The sequence below is a fragment of the Cebidichthys violaceus genome, unplaced genomic scaffold (assembly GCF_023349555.1).
Source record: "Cebidichthys violaceus isolate CVI_PGR_0920_01 unplaced genomic scaffold, fCebVio1.0.p SCAF_12, whole genome shotgun sequence".
NCBI classification, from domain to species: Eukaryota; Metazoa; Chordata; class Actinopteri; order Perciformes; family Stichaeidae; genus Cebidichthys; species Cebidichthys violaceus.
In genome coordinates, this window is record NW_027176285.1 from 14846076 (window position 1) to 14868588 (window position 22513).

General features: G+C 44.9%; 1 protein-coding gene across 2 annotated transcripts in view; it reads right to left on the bottom strand.

Annotated features, from left to right (window-relative positions):
• Positions 1-22513, bottom strand: part of fibcd1b (fibrinogen C domain containing 1b) — an 87971-nt gene that overhangs the window by 55579 nt on the left and 9879 nt on the right. The window contains exons 2-3 of one of the 2 annotated variants that reach the window (XM_068706636.1): positions 6297-6380; positions 1560-2039 (exon numbers count right to left, since the gene is read on the bottom strand). In XM_068706636.1, coding sequence (XP_068562737.1) covers positions 1560-2039; positions 6297-6380 — 564 coding nt within the window. The remainder of the gene's footprint in view (positions 1-1559; positions 2040-6296; positions 6381-22513) is intronic. The other variant, XM_068706637.1, reaches the window with a different exon arrangement.

The window sequence follows — 22513 nt, forward strand, 5'->3', positions numbered from 1 at the left end:
CCACGCCACCTACACAACATTAACAGCAATGGGCACAAAGCCCTCTCTCTCCTGCCTCCAGTGGACTACCAATCAGCACCCGCGGTTTCTTTAGAGAGGCAGCGGCGAACCAATCCGGTGAGCTTTTGAGTTTGATTTCCGAACAATGCTGAACCCACGAGCTACAGAGAAAGAGAAAGCACTGGCAGAGGCAGAAAAGCACTCGGTTGTTCGAGCTGTATGGCTGGCAGCTATGAAATCTATTTACTGCGGAATAGAGAGAATGAGCCTGATGGGCCAAAATTAAAAGAGCATGCAGCGTGGAGATTCTCCACGCACATTTCGGAAATGCGTCGTCGATAAATCAATGTAGACAGTGCGAAACTAAAGGGGGTCTAATCATGTTTTCATCCAATGTGGAGTCTGCCTTGCACATCTAGGGACACATTATGCTATCTTATTGAATTAATGGGCGAGTTGTTCGGTTTCTTGAATCTTGATGGGCATTCCTTCCCCTGTGACCTCATCTTCAAACACTAGACGGAGCGAGCTCTGCTCGGCGGAACGCGAGCCTTATTTGCACTTCAATCTTGTCGCTATTGGGTTCGTGAAGTGCAAAGAGAAATTATGAATGGTGGAGTTGGCACCGGCTCAGTGAGGGATGGTGTTAAGATTTTGCAGTCGGGAAAAGGAAGGGACTAAATGAGACCGGACTTCCAAGTCCACTGAGCTGTCACGCGTCTTAAGGTGGTTCCAACGATCGATACCTATCGATAGGGGGTTTCAGAGTCCAGTCCTTCAGCGCCTCCGTACAGTGCTTACAGTCGGGACTTTTGTGTGTTCAATCATAAACAAATCCCAAAAAAAAAGAAACACATTTACACGATGCAGTGTTTCTTCACAGATCTAGTTGTGACTAAAAAACCACTAGAAACCATTCATGACCTCGTGCCTGGATGGAGCAAACATGGGAGATGACACATGTTCAGCGTTCCAGATCATTTGCAGTGCATTGGGACGTCAAACCCTTGCATATTATCGATCGCAGTAGAAATTGATTATTATGATAAATGACTACTTTTATACGGCGTTACGAGGAGGATGCTACGGCTTCTGCAAATTCAGAAAATCATAAAAAATACCACCTTCAGTGTATTCAATGATCACCGTTTCAGCCCTGTATCTTTGGTGTTTTGCATGTAGTATGTATCTAATATTTTTTTCCTTGTATATATATATATATATATATATATATATATATATATATATATGAGGACAAGGAACAATGTTGGGCTCCACTTCTGCAGGAACAAGATCTATATCACCAGTACTAGGGAATGAAATCCATATCTTATTAAGCAGATTCATTTCCCTGATAGTGATTATATGATAAAATGATTATATAATACAACTGTGAGGAAAGATAAAGCTGGAATTCCATAATCAATGTCTTTTTTTGTGTTACATAGGGCTCAATCACCCCTGTGACCTGGATGGTGTTTTCTCTTTGACCCTTTGCGACGCTGTCTCTGTCCTCTGTGTCTCTGGCATTAATGCTTCGATACGCTTGCGTGTCTCACCTGTATGAGGCGTCCCTGCTCCGTCTGCAGCGTGTTGAGGTCTTGCCCCAGGCTGCCCTGGCCCCTGCGTAAGGATTCATAGTCCATCTTCAGTTGCCCCGCATGGGCCGACAGCTTGGCCACCTCCTCGGCCAGACTGACGAGAAGAGCCCGATCCTGGCCTTTCACCGACTTCAGGTCGGAGTCGTGGTCGGTGAGCGAGTGGAGCAGGGACGTCTGCACGCCCTCCAGGCGCAAAAAGTTACTGTTGTAGTCGGGACAGTTGGGGTCGATGAAGATGTTGATGCGAGAGCCGTCGCCTCTCTCAACAGTGACCAGGGCGTTGGCTTCATCCTGGTTGGTGGAGATGTGGGGTAGGCCGTCAGACATGGGCGGGGCCTGGTAGTGATTCATAAAAAGGATGGTGCCGGTTACAGTGACAGCCAGCAATACGGCCACGAAGAGCAGGATGGTGCAAAGCAGGTAGCTGCAGCTCATCCTCTGTAGGAAGGGAAGAGGGAAGGAAGGAAGGAAGGAAGGAAGAGAAAAAGGAGGCGTTAGGATCACAGTTGCTAGAAAGTAAAAGTTACGGCAAAAAAACAAAAACTTGCCTTATTCAAAAATAAATGACTTTCATCCATCACTGGGGATATTTTGAATGCCAGATGCTCAGCAATATAAACATATTCCAATTTGCGAGAATGTAGTTGTGAATGATTTATGTAGAAACATAACAACTGCCGGTTGTCTTGGGAATCAAAACTCTGTAAAACTTCCTGTATGTCATTAGAGTAGCGGCGGTGCGGTGGAGGGAGGATGTCTAGCCTGAGACACCTCTGGTCAAAGCGCCGACGTTCCATATTTCCACTTCAGAGACAGGAAGGAAAATAATAAAAACCTGAAACAACAGCAGCCAGGAGGAGACAGCAACAAAAAAAAAAAAAAAGAAAAGAAACGAAGACGGCCAATAGAAGTGAAATGAACGAGCAGAACGTAGAATCCTCTTAGAGGACAAAGGCAGACCTCTACCAGTAACATTGTCTCCATTAACTGGACTATAAAGGCCTGTATGATGGCTTTTTTATGATCCATTTTCCCACTCAGGTCCAGAGAACTAGCAAAACGTAGGAGAGAGCAATATGGCCCACCTATGCATGATTAAAAATTCCTAGCTCCCCCATATCTTCCTCCAAATGAATCAGCAAGTGATCTCTTACAGATTTATTTTCTTTCTCTGCACTGGAGGATGTTCTCTGTGAGAATATGTGGGCAGGTGTTTGCGTGTGTGTGTGTGTGTGTGTGTGTGTGTGTGCGTTTGCTGTCTTTTTGGTATGTGGAAGTGTGAGTGAGTGCAAGCTCATTAATATGTAAATTGGCTGCACAAGCACAGTGAAAGCACATTAATAGACAGCTAATGGTCTGCTTTACGAGAGAGGTTTATGGTTTCTTTAATGTGAAGAAAATCAATTGTGTTGTCCAGGAAATACTCCTATCCACTGTGTTTACCCACAATAAATAAGTTGTAACTTCCCCCGGCAACTTGTCCTTGTGTGGGCTGAAATATGGGCTCTGTGGACAACAAGTGTGCGCGGCATACACTGTGTGGCTCCCAAATATTAGCCCGCGTAGTGATGGCGCAACAACAACAACAAAAAAAAAAGGTTCTATTTGAGGCCTCAGATATAGTCCTCCGTACTCCGATCATGAGCCAAAGTAAAAGGGGTTCGTGTGGAGCCTGAGGGCGGTTGCTCTCACGTGGGTCCCATTTGTAAACCCCCTGGCTTCATTCACAACTCACATGGGCAGACACACATGGGGCCCCCGGAGCCAGGGAGCAAATGTTGCTATCGGCCTTCGCTAGTCTGCAATCTGATGTTGTCTACAGGAGAAAAAAAAAAAGTGATTTCTTTTAGCTTTTGATTTCGAAAATATAAACCCCCCAAAGACAAAACAATAGGCAAACGTGGACTCGGCGAGGAACACAACACACGCATTTAGTAGATGTCATTTTAGAAGAAGACGAGCCGTTTCACCGCCTACGCTAAAGCCGAGGAATAAATGATCCCTTTATTCTGGAGGGCGACACAATCGTTTTTCAGAAGGTGATTGGGGAAATGCTTACTTTCAGCATACACTGCATGTATTGATCTGTTGTTGTTGTTTTTTTGTTCTATTCCTGTACTATATAAGTCTATTTGGTAAGAATATACTAAGTACATTGATGAGAAGAATGCATTATTGTTTAACTTCTATATGACCGCTGTTTTCTGAACACCGCTGACGTATCAGCACTGTCACTGCGAACCTCCCCGAGGCTCCATTTGTCCGAATGGGTCGGAAACTGTGTACACACACACACACACACACACACACACACACACACACACACACACGCACACATTATTTGCACACAGCCCATTCTGCCTAATACTTGTAACAGACAGGCAAGCACATGCACATATTGCACATGAAAAATAAAAGGATTACTTTGTCTGAAATTTCCCACTTCCTCCTGGTTTTTTTCACCCAAATACATCATCACAGAAAACGGCTCCAGGGAAGTATTGCCGCACGTAACATTATTCTTTTTTTATTTCCTCTCCTTGCTCTACCTTAAGATGCAGACCGTGACGCCGTGATGAAATCTCTCTTCGCAAGTCAAACAGTGTTTTTTATAAGTCTCTTTTTTTTTCTCTTTCCGCCCCGTGTGCTAGAGCGCAGGTGCGGCTGAGTGATTATGACGAGCTTCTTCGGCTACGTGTGCGGATGTGTGCGGCGTGGCATTAATGTGCATAACGGCGCTCGCGCTGCAGTGCAACGTTACAACCGAGCTCACTGAGCTCTACCGCCGGCGGGCCGGGACATCAGTGGAAACCATCATTGGCGCTGCGCTTAATATTCATTGCTAGCATTACTCATCGTTGACTTACCATAGAGAAAGATATCTATGGTGACCCCGTCCGATGCGCTAAAATATACCTAGAGCAGCCGGGCATGTGATGAAACCATCGCAGATTACACCGTAACGAGCACATGATGGTCAGATGCTAACATCTTAAGGTATGAAGCGGTTTCTCACTGTTTTCGGAACAAATTTTGGACCAATAACAAACGAATCAAGCAGCTAGGCGGCGCCGGGGGGGAAAAGCACACGGCTAAAGATGCAGTTCACAGGACGCATAAATGACTCGAGGTCAGGCGGGAGGTCAGAAGGGAGCGACTTGACGGAATGACGAGCGGAGGTTTGTGCTTCTGCCCCTTTTTTTTTTTTGGGTGTTTTTTCAGATGGTCAATAAAAACTACAACTTTCGACCCGTTTTTTTCATGTCCCCAACGGAATGAAAAATCTGTCGAGTCAGCTCGAGAGCTGCAGCGGGGTATGGTGACACTGAGAGCGGTGCGCATGAAGCCTCGAAACACTGTTGTCTTTTTTTGTAAATGAGTCTCTCGATCTCGCAGCGGGAGCCCTCTCTGTAATTAGCGGCTGACTTTCAGATCCTCTCGTGTTCTCTACTCGTGCCACAACGAGGGATTCAGGACAACGGGGGGGGGGGGGGGGGGGGGGGGGGGGGGGGGGGGATTCTGATGGTTGTGCTGAAAAGGAGAGGCAGAGAATGAGAGAGAATTCTTCTATATGAAAACGATGTTGTCCACCCACACAGGAACACTGGCAGACGAAAGGCTTTGTCTGCTCATTAGATAAGCGGGAAACAAGACTCTTCCTCTCACTCGAATACTCAAATACACACACACACACACACACACACACACACTTATACAAAAGATATTGATTATTACCCAACTAGAACATATAGAAAGGCACAAACATTAAATGCTGAATTGACACACACACACTATATGCATGGCAAGCCTGAAGCAAAAAAACTCAGGATTTTGATTTTCACCGGCCCCACTTTTGTATTTCATTCACCTCCAACTTCTGAATAACACTTTCACATCGGGTATCCGACTCATGCTGCAGCTATACCGCCAGACGTCCTGCCGTGAAATCGTTCCACGACGACTCCGCCGCGTTCAGAAGCATCTGCGGGGCTTTAATCCCGTCTAGAAACTTGTGTGGTTTTTTTTGGTACTTGAGCCGAGGTTGAGTCGCTGCCGCACGGCGGCGACGTGGAACGCGTAATGTGCAATAATCCTCTGCACCGCCGTCACCGAAGCAGGGAGAAAGCGGATTGCGAGGAGAAAAAAAAAAAAAAAATCATCGTCGACGACGACGACGACACCTAATCCCATCCGCGGTTTAGCAAGTCACTGTTCAAAAGTGTGCTCTGGTTTTTATTGGAAGGAAGGTGGTGGGATGTATAATCAATTTAGTAGAGTAGTTTGTTGGGTTTCTTCGTCTATTTCTATACCAATATCTTTGGGTTTTTGACTGTTGGTCAGACTAAACAGCAATGTCCCCTTGAGGACATGATGGACATTTGTTTCACTATTTCCTGTCATGTTATAGACCATATACGATTAATTGAGTTTATGGTCTATACTCCCATTTAACCAAGAGTGGGTAACAAATAGTGGATAAATTGATTTGGGCGATAATACAGCATAATTTCTTACATTAACACATTAATTACAATAAAGCCTCTAATTTAGCTATCACTAATTATATCCTTCTGATATAACCGAGGACACAAAAGCACATGTTGCTGTGTGTGTGTGTGTGTGTGTGTGTGTGTGTGTGTGTGTGCGTGCCGATCTGCTGGCGTACACAGTGCGCTGTGGATGACAGGGCCTTACCTTGGCAGGAGTCTCCCTGGCAGTTTCTGAGTCTGACCAGCGATGTTTGAGCTGGGAGGAGCTGGGCACACACTCACAGAATGTCTGCATGGGACAAACAGACAGGGCCACCAGTGTTGGCGTTTGTTCAAGTCACATGTGCAATCAAGCATGCAAGCACATGCGCACAAACACACACACACACACACACATGCACAAATACGCACAGGGGAGAGACAACGGCCTTTGGATTCCGTATTTAAATAACAGAGAAATCGAAATAGTGGTTCGCAGCACATTCTCTGAGCCCTCAAATGTAATATTAAATCATTGTTTAGAGATCAATGCTGCTGGCGCTGATAACCTACAACCACCTACACACATAACGCATAAGGCATCTGTACATCTCTTAAAAAGGTATCACTGAACTCAATAGATTGTGACAGACTCGACGCGTCTTCCAAAAGACGGCGTCGCAAGATCCTCGGTACACACGGTCTCCTCCTACTCCAAAACACAGAAGCGAAGCAATAATAAAAAAAGGAGAATTCCATGGAATGTGAGTGGGTACAGCATGTGCAAAGAAGCAGGCATAAGCAGTTGAACGTGTGGGTGTTTTGTATACAAGGTCTGAACATAACATGCTTCATTCAGCATGTGTGCGTCTTGTGCTCGTATAGATGCGTCGGGGAGTACTTTCTAGCTGCTGCACAGATAAAAGCGGAGTAATTATGAAAGTGGGGGCTTTCTAACTGCTCCAGGAGAGCACGTTGTTCCGTGACCGTAAACCCCCGCTGCTCCCACTGTGGAATTGCTTAATTAGCCTGGGATAACGTCGACAGACAGACACACACACACACACACACACACACACACACACACACAACGCCTGCACACAAAAATGCCTCCCTAAAAAACGGATGCAGGAAACATTAGCAATTAATGTATCAGAACGTGCTTTCTCTCTGAGCATGGTGTTATAAGGCTGTGTATGAGAACGTATACACGACTGAGACTAAACATGCTCTTCACACTTGTTTATGACACTGTGTGTGTTTTTAATACCATCAACAGGAGTGTAACAACATTATTTTTTAAAGCTGCATTAATCAATGTTCAACCACTAGGGGGGAACAAGCTCAATTTGGCGACGACCAACATGGGTTTGGTTAATGCGAGTTCATTATTTACTCTCCTTTCATCGCCGTTTCTGTTTCTAATAAGAATAAAGAAACGTGGAAATTTAGAAATACTCGCCGGTGACTATTTCCCATCAGAACTATATAATAATAATAATAATATTCGCGCTCTGTGTGATGCTTTACGTGACAAAAAAAGAACAGCTCAAAAAAAAAAGAAAAAAAAGCGAATTGACTTGCGAATGAGTGCGAGAGCATTGCTGTGTATGCAGCTCACACAGACATTGTTATGATGGCTGACCAATAGTTCACCCCTTCGCTCGAAGCATTCTCTTCCAATGTGTACGACAGCAAGACGGGGAGGGGGGGAGGGGGGGGAGGGGGGGGGGGGGGGAGAAGAGAAGGCAGCAATAGAGAAAGTGATGGAGGGATATTTGGGAAAGGTGTGCTGAATTCTAATGAGCAGCCTTAGGGTGAGCGATAAAAATCTGTCTGTTCCGTCTAAAACATCGCAGCTGTCTTGTGCTCGCCGTACACAGACGAGCTACAGAGCTACCACTGCTAAATAAACACAGACCCCACAGTGAACGAACTAACAAGTCAGCTGCAGAGCGAAGGCAATTTGTGTGTGTGTGTGTGTGTGTGTGTGTGTGTGTGTGTGTGTTAAAAGAAACCAGGTATGTGCGTTTTATGCTGTTGTTGTGTGCGCCAATACATTGTAATAATACGGAGGAAAAAGGTATATATACACTGCGCTCCGCTGCAGGAGATAGAAAAACACGCGATAGAAAAATCACACAAGCACAAAAGGTTGTGTGTTGCAGCTGCAGCCCACTAGATCCCTGACAGAGTCCTCCCATTACACCGAGCAGCACGTATCTGAGCTTTAGTTTGTTCATCCCCCTGCCTGCTAATGCTCACATTGGGGTTCTTTGCAAGCTGTGCACCAAAAAAAAACAACAAAAAAAAAAAAACATGCACACACAGTGACACGGCAATATCTGTGGGGCTTCTTGTTGGCAGTGGTCCCGGCGTGGGCTTGACTGCTTGGCAGTGTTTGTCTAGTCCTAATCTGACTCCACAAGCTCCACCAGCGGAGAGGATTTGCACTTAATAGAATATTTGGGCTTTTTTTTTTTATTGGTCGGACCTTACACGCAGAATCCTATCTGATGGGCCAAGTCTTAGAAGACAGAAGGCTCAGACTTATCCCGGCTGTGACTGAACGTGTACGTGCGCTCTTTTAGAATGAGGGGGGGGGGGGGGGGGCCCTACGTGTTCACGTGAGAGTATGTGAGGCCGTCCATCTTCAATGAAAGAAATCCCAGCAACCGCCGAAGAAGAATGTTTGGATTGTTTGAACTCGTTCTTCGAATATATACCGGCGCACTTTGCTGAATACCTTAATGTGTGTGTGTGTGCGTGTGTGCGTGTGTGCGTGACAGGGACTTTAGCAAGGTGTGTTTAAACCTTGCTGCTCACTAAGCCGATGGAGTGGAAGAGGATTTGCATATATTCACTTGTGGGCTTACTAATCATTTAACGGGACTTGCAGACTGCTAAACGAAGGGACTGAGACTGACAGAATGATGGGGGGGAGGGGGGGGGGGGGGGCAGAATAACAAACACATGGTGTGCGCAGTTCATCAGTGGTATATATAAGAGATTATCTTGCTAAGTATGCATTGTCTGTAGATATTGCTATACCTCAGACTCACAATGAGTCTGAGGTCTTGGATGACTCCGACAGAGGAACTACGTAACAATTAAAGAAGTGGCTTTTTTTTACAGGGAGCGTTAATGTAGATGTTCATTGAATTTTTTTTTTTTTTTTTTTTTTTTTTTCGAGGATTCTCTCGATGGTACATTATTCAAGAACTAATGAACTACTACATAATGACCCAATAAATCCGAAAACTAATGACACTCCCAATAAAAAGTCAGTGGCTACTTGAAAGCTGAGTCAGATTATGTGCTATATTTCACTTGAGGCGACGCGAGTGAAAGTCACGAATAGAAAATGCATGTAATCAGGAAGTAATAATTAGTTATCGGTTATGTGCTATTAAGCAGCTGAAACTCGGGTTTAGAGACTACATCCAGAAGCTCGTTAAACGCTGCATCGTTGGCGTACTGTTTCAGTAACTTGTCGTTATCGATAATCCTCAACTCCGTTATTCTAGATCTGCTTATTGATCAGCAGTTAGACCCTGATGTGCTGATGTGATTCTTACTTGATAATTATCAGATTTTCTGTACTTCATTAGAACGTTTCTGTGAAACCGTTCAGCCATGAGAAAAATATGAAATGTTATTTAAAACATAAAAATAGTTTGTCCAGCAGACACCAACATCTAACTGTAACGCTACATGAGTCTGTGTGAGAACCGTTCATCCGATCTGCTTCACACTTGGCAATCGATATATGCTACTCCGACACCGCAACTCAAAAAGTTTTTGCCAAAGTAACTTATTAATGAATGCTCTACTTTATACCCGCGATGGTTATATGTCAAAGTAAGTGACTAATATTCAATTTCAGGACCCAAGGAGGCCCGGCGTCGACTGTGAGGTTCTTTGTGCGGCCGATTGTCGAGAATACCACAGGCCAAGCATTCAGCCCATTGTGAACAGGCGTGTTTTGCACGAGCGCTGCACATGTACTGTATCACACACACACACACACACACACACACACACACACACACACACACACACACACACACACACACACACACACACACACACACACACTTCCTAAAGAGGAAAACACATTTTGGAGACAAGAACAAAGTCCGACGTGCAATCTGAGAGGGCAACGTCAGAGTCTGACGCACTGAAAGAAGAGCGTTTTATTTCTTTTATAAGTAATATATTCTAAAAGCAAAAGTTGCAGCAGATGTTTTTTTCATTAAACAGAGATTCAAGACCACACCATTTAGACAAACTATTTTCATTTCCTCTCCCCCCCACCACCACCACCACCACCACCACCACCTTCATAAAACAAAAACGGAATCGAGCGGCAAACAGGAGATTGTCGCATGGACTGCTGAATATGATGAGGGAGGTGTTTACCTTGCCAGAGCCTATATTCTATTCTGCAGACTACAGAGATTTGGGTCTGGATATTTTAGAGGACACTGCCGTAGTGGATGTGATGGCCGGCGTGGCGGCTTTTACAGACTTTAAAAAAAAAAGGGGACCCTGTACAACTGATGGCCGATGACGGTGTGGACACTTTTTTTCTGGATTACTTTGCCACTGGTACATAAATAATGGCTTTATGTGGTACCAGGAGGGGCACTGCTGTGATTTGGTTGCAATAATAACAACCTTATATGAGCCCATATGATACATCAGAGATTATAATGCCAGATAAATCATTGGTTTATTTGTCATGTCCTCTGTTCTAATTATATTCACACTTTATTTTCAGTTGATTTCTGGCTAACTAAAGTGAATAACTAGGAGAGATCTCCCCGTGTTTTAATGAGGCTGTTTGTTTGTTTGTTTCTTCATTCGGCGGATTTCTTCTTCTTTGCTTATTGGCTGCGTCTGCTCGGAGAAAAGCGTTTCAGAGGTGTAAACTAAATATTCTTTCAACACACGCTACTGGGCAAAAGAAAACAAGCACATCTAAACAAGCCACGGTTGGAATAGAGAGTCAATTAAGACACCTGAATTGGAGAGACATTCTTTAAGTGGGCTGATGCTTAAAAAAAAAAAGGTGCTAATTTCAAAATTCAGAGCGTTAAAATAGCAGTAAGTAACTGTTTGCTATGTAAAGGCATAGTGTAGTAACGGTCACACCCCCCTGAGAGTGCTGTAATCCCAGTTTCTCTCTGCTTTGTTTACATTGCCAGTCCGGCCTGTATGCTAGTGCATGCAGTCGCTACTAGCTAGCTAATCTGCACTGTTGCCGTCGCTTGCGTTGTTCACAGTAAGCTGCCGCCATGTTGGAGGCAGTTCGTCAATTTTAGATGTGCAGCGAATTGAGAATTAAGCACCTTTTTTAAATGTTTCTGTTGCAAACTAAAGGGTGGAATGCAGGGTTGTGTTTTTCTGTTAAATAATTCTAAAATCCCCAAAGAGGTACATAGAGCGCTGCAAGGATAACGGGTTTTTGAAGGCTAAGCTCAGAAGCTAGCATCGCATTGGTTACCTCGAAAGAAAGGCAATGTGGGATTAATGCGAAAAGTAAGATTTGTGGCAAACGCGAGTTTATGATACGTTTTGTTCAGCAAGATAATCTTCACAATTGGCTAAAGTAAAGACCTAAAGTTAGGCTATGAACAAACTATACCATTTTTCCTTGAGGGCGAGTAAACACAACGAGGCTACCGTTTGGCGTGTTGACAATTAGTACTCACACATAGCCACTTGTTAGCAACCACCTTTTTGAAGACACGTAAAAAAGTCCTGAGAGGGGTATTTTACTGACACATTTTATATTTCATTGACTTTGAGACACATTTTCGGGTTTTAGGACTCATTCCTGCAGCACTCTATAAAGGAAGTGCCTCTGTATTTCTACAATGAAGCTCCATTGACTGAAATAGCGAAATGAAAACCCCCATGGATCATGTTTTTATTACATCTATATTTGAATCTTCTGTGTGTAGACGTGTGCTTGAGTACAACACGTATGTGTTGAAATCCTGAAAACACAATCGACTGCATCAGCTAAAACGGACGCACGCAAAACGCAGAGAAACGCTCTTCACCTTCGAAATAAGACAGCGTGCCGAGAAAAGAAGAGGGAGGAGAGGCCCGCGGGAGACCAGGGCAAGATGACTTCAATCCTAAGAGACAAATCACCCGCTCTACCCTCCACTGCTTGTCCTTGGCGCTCGCACTGCAATCGGCCCCACGCGGGGAGTGAGTCTGTCACCCACTGTCCCTGAGGCGCACGCACACAACTGGAATGCAAAAAACATATCACTGCAGCCGCTATTATAAAGCACACAATCACCGGGAGGTCAGAATGGCTGCTTGGTGAGCCTGAAGTGGAAACGGCGAGATTGAACGAGGAGCTTTCAATTCCATACGGGCGTTAATGGCTTAAATTGTTTCCTTCTCTTCTCTCACGCACAGAGGATCCGAAAAAAAAAAACTGCTCTTGCTTATGCTCCCTTATCCGCTTATTCATTTACTAAGAAGCTAAACACATGTTTGGACAGAGCTCCAAGCATGTAGGAGCTCAACCAGTCCAACAGCTACACATTTTTAGTAATTGTTACAACTTTACTTTCATTATCTGCCTTTTCCCCAAGCTACTGGTGCTGCCATCCACAGTCATCTGAAGACAGAGGATCTCTTTTAATTTCCTGTCCTGATTTTCTCATCATTTTTTTTCTTCCATCTTCAGTTCGGCTTCGGCTTGAACTGCCGTTTCACTGGGCTTGTGTGGCTCATTGAGACAGTGAATGTACTAATAAAGTTGACTTCTGTGGACTTGACGCAGGCTAAGTAAGGAGGACGACTGCCGAAAACGCCATGTGACCGCCGGGCGCGCAAATGTGTTCTAATGGGGGGGGGTGAATGAATGCGAAAGCAGCATTTCTGCAGCATTTCTGCATTTCTGACAGTAGAAACCATTCTTATTGCACTGCGAGGATCCTTAGCAACGGAATGGCCACCTTGCTAATACCGCTCCAACACACGGACACAGAGGAGTCTTCATTAAAAGGAACACTGTCATTCCTACGGAAGAAAGCGGGGGGGGGGGGGGGGACACTTAAATTATGCCGCTATTCGCTATACCTTTTGTCAGGAATAATCAAAATGATTCCCATCAAGGACGCCTCGCATTTTTAACTTCACAGGCTTGCGTCACTTTCTACCTCCTTTCCAGTCCGCACTTCAATTCCTCTTTTTGAAATTGCTCGCCACTTACGGTCTTGATTGTAGTTGCAAGCACAGTTAAGTGCACCGGCACAATCACACATGCACAACTAGACACGCGAACACATTCGCACACCTCTAGGAGCTGCACACACACACACACACACACACACACACACACACACACACACACACACACACTCTCACACACACACGCACACATGCCATTAAAAGACAAGATGGATCTCCGCCCCGCAGCCTTGCTATTTTAATAGAGGTGGTGATAAGAAGGAAGACACTTCTTCAAACAGGCAGGTATCAAGAGCCTCCTCTCCTTAATGTATACATTTGCATACATCGCTATGTGCCAACCGTACAGGCGCTCATGAATAATACATGCGTGTTATGGATACTGGTGTCTACACTTCATGGTACAGCTACTTTGCAGAATGACTTATGGCTGTGGCTCAAGTAGCACAAAAGGCTGACCTTACACCGTGTGTGTGTGTGTGCCGTTTCCTCTCTGCGTCGATCTATCTCTTGGTGTGTGTGTGTGTGTGTGTGTGTGAGGGTGTGTAGGTAGTTGATAACCTAAAACTTGACGGTTTGACCTTGGCAATGAGATCAGATATCGATGCTGATGGTGCGATCCAAACGCGGTGTTTGCTCCTTTACTCACACGGGTCGTGGGTTTGGTGGATATATATTTATGCAAAAAATAAATAAAATGCAAGTATTGGTGTGTGTGTCTGTGTGTGTGTAGGTGTGTGTGTGTGCGCGCATGTGTGTGGCACTGCGTGACTAAAGGATCAACGTTGGTTGAGTGCCATCGGGTGGTAAGTGCTGCGTGTTCATCCTCTCCCCGAGGGGGAGGTCGCAGCCGCAGTGGATGTTGGTCTTCGTAGGTCACGGGTTTCTACGTGAAATCAACTTTCCCATCATGCACCCAAGCTACGGGGATCACAAACACACGAACAAAGCGGTTCCCTTGACATGTCAAGAGCAACAGCTCGCCTCTCTGGGCTTTCTGTACTGAGGAAGATGGGAGCATGAAATAGAAAATGAAGATGAATAAATAAAAACACAGACGTGGACTCGCTCTTACGTGGTCCTGTTCGTGGAGGTTAATGGGAAGCCATCTTTTTTTTTCCCCCCTTTGGTCCTAAACCTGACTCCTTAAAAGCGAACGTGAACGCATTGTTTCTGGGCTAGCGTCTAGCTAGCAGGTACCTAGCATGCCAACAGTGTGGTGCTACAACTTGTAGTGGCACTACTCGTAAATACAAAAGCAATTTTCTCAACAGGGCCTTCACTCTAATGGAAGCATTGTACATTTCTCTGCAAAATAACCCGACGTTCAATGAGTGCAGTGCGTCCAGTAGAATGGGGGTATGAGCGCGCTGTGAAGGGGCCTCTTGATGCAGAGTGTGGGGGTTTGATCACTGCCTTTTCAAGAGGTAGCATCACCAGCAGGGATGTGTTCATGCAATCGTGTAACTTGTTAAAAATTCGATAGTTTCAGTCTCGGCGTGAGTAAATGTTTATTTTGGAATTTATTAATATGGAAGACGTTTCATATTTTGATGCTTTTGGCAGCGTTGCCAATAAAGCCACATCGAGTGGAGTTGAACTCTAACGTGGTATATATGAATTTGAAATTGAATGAGTTCCTGTGGCAAAAATCTTCAGTTTGTTCAGATACAACGTAAGCTTTGCATTTCCTCAACATCTGTTAACAAGGCAATCTAGTGTGGAGCAGCCATTTAACACTTCATACGGCAACATCTGAACCTTTCACAAAGCGTCATACTTTACTTTAACACTACTGTCGATATGCAGAAAAAAAAAAAAAAAAACTGTGACAGCTTCGGTGAAATACAAGAGGCGTGTAGGAGAGAGAGATGTAAAAACGGAGGTGCACTTTATTCTGAAAAGCTAAGATCTTAAGTCAACAGTCTGAATCCTCGGGACTCGGGAGCTGGCAAATATGAGAAGCAGCGGCTTGCTCTCTGGCTGTGTGTAAAAGGAACTGCCACAACTGTCTTCTTTTTTTCTTTTTTTCCCCCCATGAATGCAGTAAGGCGATGTCAAAGAAACTGTAATCCAAATGAACACTGAAGAAGGCAACAACTAAATCAAAAGCGGGAAGTGACTGCAAAAATAGGCCAGTGTGAGTGTGGTTAGCCGGTGCTAAACATCAGTGACACTCTGGAAGTAACAGACTAAGCCATTCACTACGTTCACCCGACTGGAACTAGAGCTCGCATCACGTCTAATGCGTGGTTTACTAGCAACTTGCCACGATATGCAGGTTCAGAAGTGAGGCGGTAAACATAAGCATGTGTCATTTGTTCTGTTAGAACGACAGGATCCGACGAGCAGCTCAGCAAAGCTCCCAGAGACTACGCATGAACAGATTCAAGATGGTGGCCGCTTTGATTTCTGTGGACTCGAATGGGGAAATCAATGCGCCATCAAACTTTTCAGAGCGACAAACTGCATTCGTTTCATTCGGACTAATCGACGCGTTTTCCCCAGAAACGCATGCAAATCCGGAGACGCACGAGTCGCAAAGCAACAGTCGAGCGGCGGCGGCGGCGGCAAACATGTTGATACGGTTCTGTGGAATGTGGAAACTTTCAAAGCGAATACACGCAGGAACTTAATTAATGCAGTCCTCTCTCTGGAGTTACGAGATTAAACCACTTCATTAGTGTCTGGAGAGACAACAGGCATGAGATGAGAAAGGCAGAGCTAGGGGAGAGAGGAATGGGGGAGGGAGAGGAAGAGCAAGAGCCTGCTTTGTTAGCGTTTCGAAAAGGGAGACACTTTCAAGGCAATAATTATGACGCCGAAAGAATGTAATTATTTTTCCCAGAATGCCAGAGGCCTCCGAGTGTCTCCTAATAGTGATGGGTGACAATCTAATAGACCGTAGATGTAACTAGTGCACGGGGCTTAATTGGTGTTTAAACGTAGCTTGTCTGAACACATCCCGGCTCGCTCCTAAACGTGTCGGTGGTGCCTCCACCCTGTGATCCTGCCTGGCACGACGTGACAAATTTGATCAGAGGAGAGCGACACTCTTGACAGCTTGCGGCGATGAGCCGGAGGTATCGCGAGGAGTCTCTTTTAAAACCGTCGCGTTTCGCACTTCCGCGGGGGATCCTCAAACTGTTTTTCCTACCAGATCCACAATCAGAGGGAGAGACTTAATCTGAATGGAGATCGCCACGGGTGACTTGAGGATGTATTTGTTTTGTTGTTGTTGTTGTTTGTTGCGACGTGTGCGACCATGAGAATGAGAGCAAAGCGAGAAAAAAAAAAAAAGAATCGCAGCGTTTTTTTCGAGTGAATTACTTTTTTTCTTTTCTTCAAATCTATCAACAGTGATTTTGAAAAGACGGGTTTGGCGTTTCTCCTCGGTAAATAGTGAAGAGAGATATCTCACTCCAAAAGACTTTTCTCACATGGGCAAAAAAGTGACAGAATAAATTATCCACTATAATGGCGAAACCACTTTGCACCTTGTTGCTGCTTTTCCCAGGGTGCTACTGTGAACACGGCTGTATGGGGAATGAAACATTCTCTGTGTAGCTCCTGAGGGAGAGCTGCAGTGATGAGTTAAAACGTCTGGACTCCTAATGGAAGGCTTGGTCGTGAGAACAAAACACAAAAGGTTTTTAAAAAAAAAAAAAATTTTTTTTTTTTTGCCGAGCCTCTGTCAGCTTTCATTTGCGCACTCTCCTCACACAGTCAATTCCTTTTTTCCTCGCCACTCAGCCGAAACGTCGATTCAAGAAGCTTAGCATTCTGATTGAAATCATAAATCCATTTTATTCATTTCCAGATTTTCATTTTGTCAGACGTGTCGTAGAAGAAAGGTCTATTGAAAGCTCAAAGAGCACAGCATGCGGTGACATTTAGAGGACGTCACTGCGACAAAGTGATGTCGCCGGTCGCATCGGCTCTATTGAGAGCGGAGAGCGAGGTTGTGTGACCGTCGCTCACGTGACAGACGCGGGAACTCCTTCTCTTCTAATACACCGTGTCGCTGGGGTTACGTTCGCCGACCCTCCCCAATACTCTGGATCAGGGTCGCTGGATCAGCGTTTTGACCCGTGACCCCAGATCACAGCCAACTTCTAATTGTGACAAGGCACATATGGCAGATAATTATTCTGAATAATCTGTTGCCATGGCGATGGCTGACCCTGACGGCCAGTGACGCGCCCTCTTCCGTGTCCGGCTCTGTGGTTGGAGGCGGTTTTTCCCCTCTTAAAGTGCCGGGGATTAGAGATGTACATTATCACATTAATCTCCTCTTTTAACCCCTTCAATGAGGCTCGCGGCCCCCGCACAGAGAGAGAGAGAGGGGGGGGGGGGGGGGGGGGGCCGCGACCACGGAGAGACGTATGTTTCACCGCTCGTGTATTTCACGAAAGCCTAATATAAATAAGATTTCATTCTCTCTGTGGCGCGGTCCTATCTCAGTAATCCACTTCAATCCTCATCTCCATCAGCCCCCCTTCAGTGTTTCTTAGCGTATGCCAATGATAGAAATACACCAAGCTACCATTGAGCTTCTTATTTACTCCGACTCCCCTTCCGACAGTCATCGTCTCCAAAATGGATAAACAAGCCTTTCACTCTTGAGATGTATAAAATAGAAAACAAAATTTACTGTTGAGGCATCCCTCCTGATATCCCCTCTGAGCTGCGTGAGCATGAAATACGAAATTGCTCTGAGTCATAATTGAGCGGCAACGGCAAGATAATTTGTTTGGAGTTTAAAAAAATGCTAAGATTGAAAGTGACTCAAATAAATAACAACAGTCAAAAAAGCCATTACAAAATGCATTATGTACAAATGAACACTTTAATACGGTAATAATTTAGTTCAGAAAATAGCAGACAATTTTTTTTTTTAAAAGATGCCACATTCCAATAGTGATAACCATGAATAGCAGCCAAATAAATGGATTATGACACGAAGGTGACTCACACACTTTATAAAACAAATACTGTTTGGCCAGTGCTTTAGGATAGTGACGCCACTACTGGAGTGCCTTTAACGTGCATTCTTTATTATGGCCAGCAGGGGGCGACTCCTGTGGTCTAAAATAGAAAATGACCTTACTCGATGGATTGCCTTAGCAAACATTGTAAACATGAATGTATGGTCTCAGCTGCTAGTTTCCTCAAGACAGCATGATGTTCATTTTCTCAACTATTCTATTATTTAGAGTAAAAAAAGACAAAAACAATCTGTATTTATTCACTACTTGTGAGCACAACGGTGCTGTTATTTATATTTATTTGTAAGTGCATTAATAAATAAGGTTGATTCTGAAGATGGCGATGGCCTAAATGCCAAACTTGAGGCTTCCAGGCTTGGTTTGTGGCAGTCTGGGTCTACAGTCTTGTATCAGGAAAGCCTTCGGAGATTTGGTCCAAAGTATACTGGACCAAACATAACACATGTTTAAAGGCGACAGACTTTACTAGAGCACTAACGTTTCAACCAATCAGACCAGGCGTGTCTTAACCAGTCAAAAAAGTTTCGATATTTTCCCCAGTATATTATTTACCATCTGTTCATTTTGCGCTGCGAGCGGCGAGGGGGCTTCCTGCTCTGCCCCCTCCTCCTTTTCTTTGACGATGGAGAGTGTTGGCCAAAAATAGCGGCCATGTCTAGATCGCTAAACCTAGATTCGCCCTCTGCCCGGCAACCAATCCTAACTTTAACCCTTCAAGGACCCGACGTCAACCGTCTAGCGAGAGTTTTCGCAAATTCAGGTTTACCATCTCGACACAAACAAACTCTGTGTTGGTTTTCAGCCTCACTTCCCTCTTGCCGGTCGGAGAAAGTCTAGCGGTACTTTTCTTTCTTCGGCGTGAACGTCTCTGTGTCCTATTTACGTTATAGACCTTGACTTCAGCATAGTCCTTTGTGTGTCTCCTTCGTATTTATTGAGGTTGTGAGTCTGTAGTCGGTGTCTGGTGAAGGACACTCCTGTCCAGTCTGCCCAGCAACCCCAGGTGTAAAGAATGAAGAGGTATAATACGCTGTGAACCGCCTCTCAGAGCAGGGACATATTGTGTGACGTAAAACAATAGTCCTATAATAAAGTCGGTTGCCTTAAACCCGTGTGCTCTACTAATACTGTGGACCAGATCTCTAGTAGTGACATCAACACACAACATGAGAACGCTACAATGCAAGATATATGGAGAAAGTTGTCTTTCTGCTTGTCAGGTGAGTTAACTGATAGCGTCTAATGGGAATCCAAGCCACCCGCCATCTCCGTGACCCCTGACCTCACCCGCTACGGCGCTGACAGCAGCTGTCACGCTCCACATACTGGAAAATCACAGCACACAGCAAACGCTATCGCAGCCACCTAAACTAAAAAGATTTTAAAAAAAACCACATCATCATCGTTTTCTCTGGCCCGATGACGGACAGTGCGATGACCCTGAGGTGAACAATGTCAGCCTATCAAAACAAAGGTCAGCAGACCGTGATCCCTCCTCTTTCCTCGCTCCCCCCCCCCCCCACCCTCTCATCCCAAACCCGCTCATCCTTCTCCCCTACATCCACTCCCCCCTTGACCAGCCTGCCCCAAAGTGCTAAAGAGTTTCTCTCTTCATCTTCAACACATTTGCAATAAATCAATGGGAGCTGAGGGGCTGTAGAAATACTGAGAGCCTGATTGATTTCTTATGTTAGCACATTACAGGAGCCTGTAAGGAGCCTGCCAGAGAGAGAGAGAGAGAGAGAGAGAGAGAGAGAGAGAGAGAGAGAGAGAGAGAGAGAGAGAGAGAGAGAGAGAGAGAAACTTTAACATGCAGACGCTGTGTGAGCCAAAGCTGAAGAACAGTTTTCAAGATTTGTAGGCAATTATTGCCGTTTCTGTGTCGTCACAAACCCGCTCAGTTTTAGTTTTGAACTTTTTCTCTCCAAGTTTCTCCGAGCTCGACTTCTCCCAAAAATCTCACGGACATCACATTTTCCAAATAAGTCCTCACACTCTCTGCAGTCCATCCCCATCTCCTGCAGACTTCATCTATTAGTCATTGCATCTGTAAGGGAGATTTGACTAAAGGTGGCAGACAAATGGCTGAGGCTGTGCTCTGCTGACAGGCTCCAACAGTAGAAGGGCTTTTTTTTTATATAATACCAGACCGACTTAGACTGCAAGTACAAGTATTGGATTATCCGACCAACGCGGCGAGAAAATTTCCATTCGAGATTTCTGACGGAAAGCGAAGATGAAAGCGAGGTAGTTTATCGTAGGAAGGGGGAAAAAAAGGGTCGTCTGCTGTATTCCAACTGTTGCTCCCAGTGTGCATCCTCAAGATTTTACATAAATTCTCATCAACTGAAAAAAAATATTCCGAAAACACAAGGAGGCACAGATGGAGGGGAAAAAAAATAATGACTCTGGTTGTAACAGCGTGAGTGAATACTGAACGGGAGCTCCTATTGACACGGAACGCCACGATTTAATAATCTTCCCATGACTGAGGTGAAACTTCATATATGGTGACAGATGAGCCAAGATTGAACGAAACGTGTACATTTCTAAACATCTTGAAATCTAATCTGATACCTCAATGTTTTAGACACATTCGTCACAACCAAGTATATATATATCTATATATCTGCATATATATATATGATGAACAGGAAATACTGGAACTCGTCGGGCTATTCGTAGCTTTGGAGAACGAGGAAGTCGGACCGAATGCTTGGGATTGACGACGACGAGATCCCATTATCGGCCAATTTTTCTAAAGTTCAAAGAGACCCGAGCTTCTGTTTGGGACCGGTTGTCATTGATCGGACGCCGGTTGTATCGCACAGATCCAATTGCAGCGCTCGACTGAACCACGGACGGCAAGCCAAGTGACTGAACGCTGCAGTGTTTGGCCGGCGCGTTGGCCAAGTCCTCGAGTGGAATAACACAAACAACTGCAGCGCAATACAAACAAGAGAACTGAGGCTTTAACACATGCTATATAGAGTTTAATAAGCAACCCCCCCCCGACACGATCTCAACAAAACATTCACATTAAAAGCCTGATAACTGTCGACACTGTCTGGGGTATTAGATTGAACGGTGATGCATAAGTGGTCATTATGACTACCGCCTGGGTTGTGTAATGACACTCTATATCATTCTCATAGTAAACAAAGTCATGTCTGCAGAACAGCAGCATGTTGGCGTTGAGTGAGCATGCTAACGTTAGCATTTAGCCCACCGCTAGAGTGGCTGCAGACTCTAACATAAGACGTGTCATTGTTCATCACATATGATACACAGTATGTATTATGGAGAGTGGCGTTAATAGCTATGTTCATCTGCAGTAAAGAGGTAATAGATAGCCTATCTACCTAGTTAAACTGTATTTTCCCCAAATGACGCTTTACTGCACCATTTTACTGTAGCGTACTACATTAAGTGAAGAGCGGCGTCCGTGCATGCGTCTCAGGTTTCATGCGTCTGCTCGCCGAGCGCCGTCTGCACGCGGAAGCGTTTGTCTCTCGGAGGAACGCGTCCCGCTCTCTATGCTGCCGAGTTCCCACAACATCAGCAGAAACCACTGGTCTGCAGCAACTCCACACATTTCCATATCCAATCTCATTCAGACTTAGGTATTGCCGAGAGGTGCAGAATTGCACCAGAGGCGAACCAAAACGTTGTAAATATGAGCCTGTCTACTGCAGCCACAGCGGGGGGTGGGGGTGGGGGGGGGGGGGGGTCGCCAACTGTCCTGAAACGAGATGCGAGTTGAAAAAGTGCAGGAAACACAATGTGTTCCTCTCCCGCTAATGAAAAACAAAAAGGCAGATGGTGTGCGACAGAGCCACTTCCAAACAGTTTGATGAGTCTGATTCTAAATGGCCAAAAAGAATAAAATGTTTGAGCTTCTTTCAATGACATAATACGCTATGTGAGCAAGAAGGGGCATTCATTTTTCAATATCAAACCATCTCCTGGATTTGTTTGGATTGATTTAACTTTTGAATAATTGAAAATGAAGGGGGGGTTTTTGGGAGGGGAAAAAAAAACAAGCCATGGGAGTGAGTCCTACAATTTCTCATTTATTTAAATGTGCCACTTTCCCCCAGCACATCTGAATAATGGCACACAGTCTGCCAGATTGAATTTTTGATGATGAATAAATAATGGATGTTGGTGGGTAAGTCAGTTAATATTTTAGCCATGAGTTTGTCATAACTGT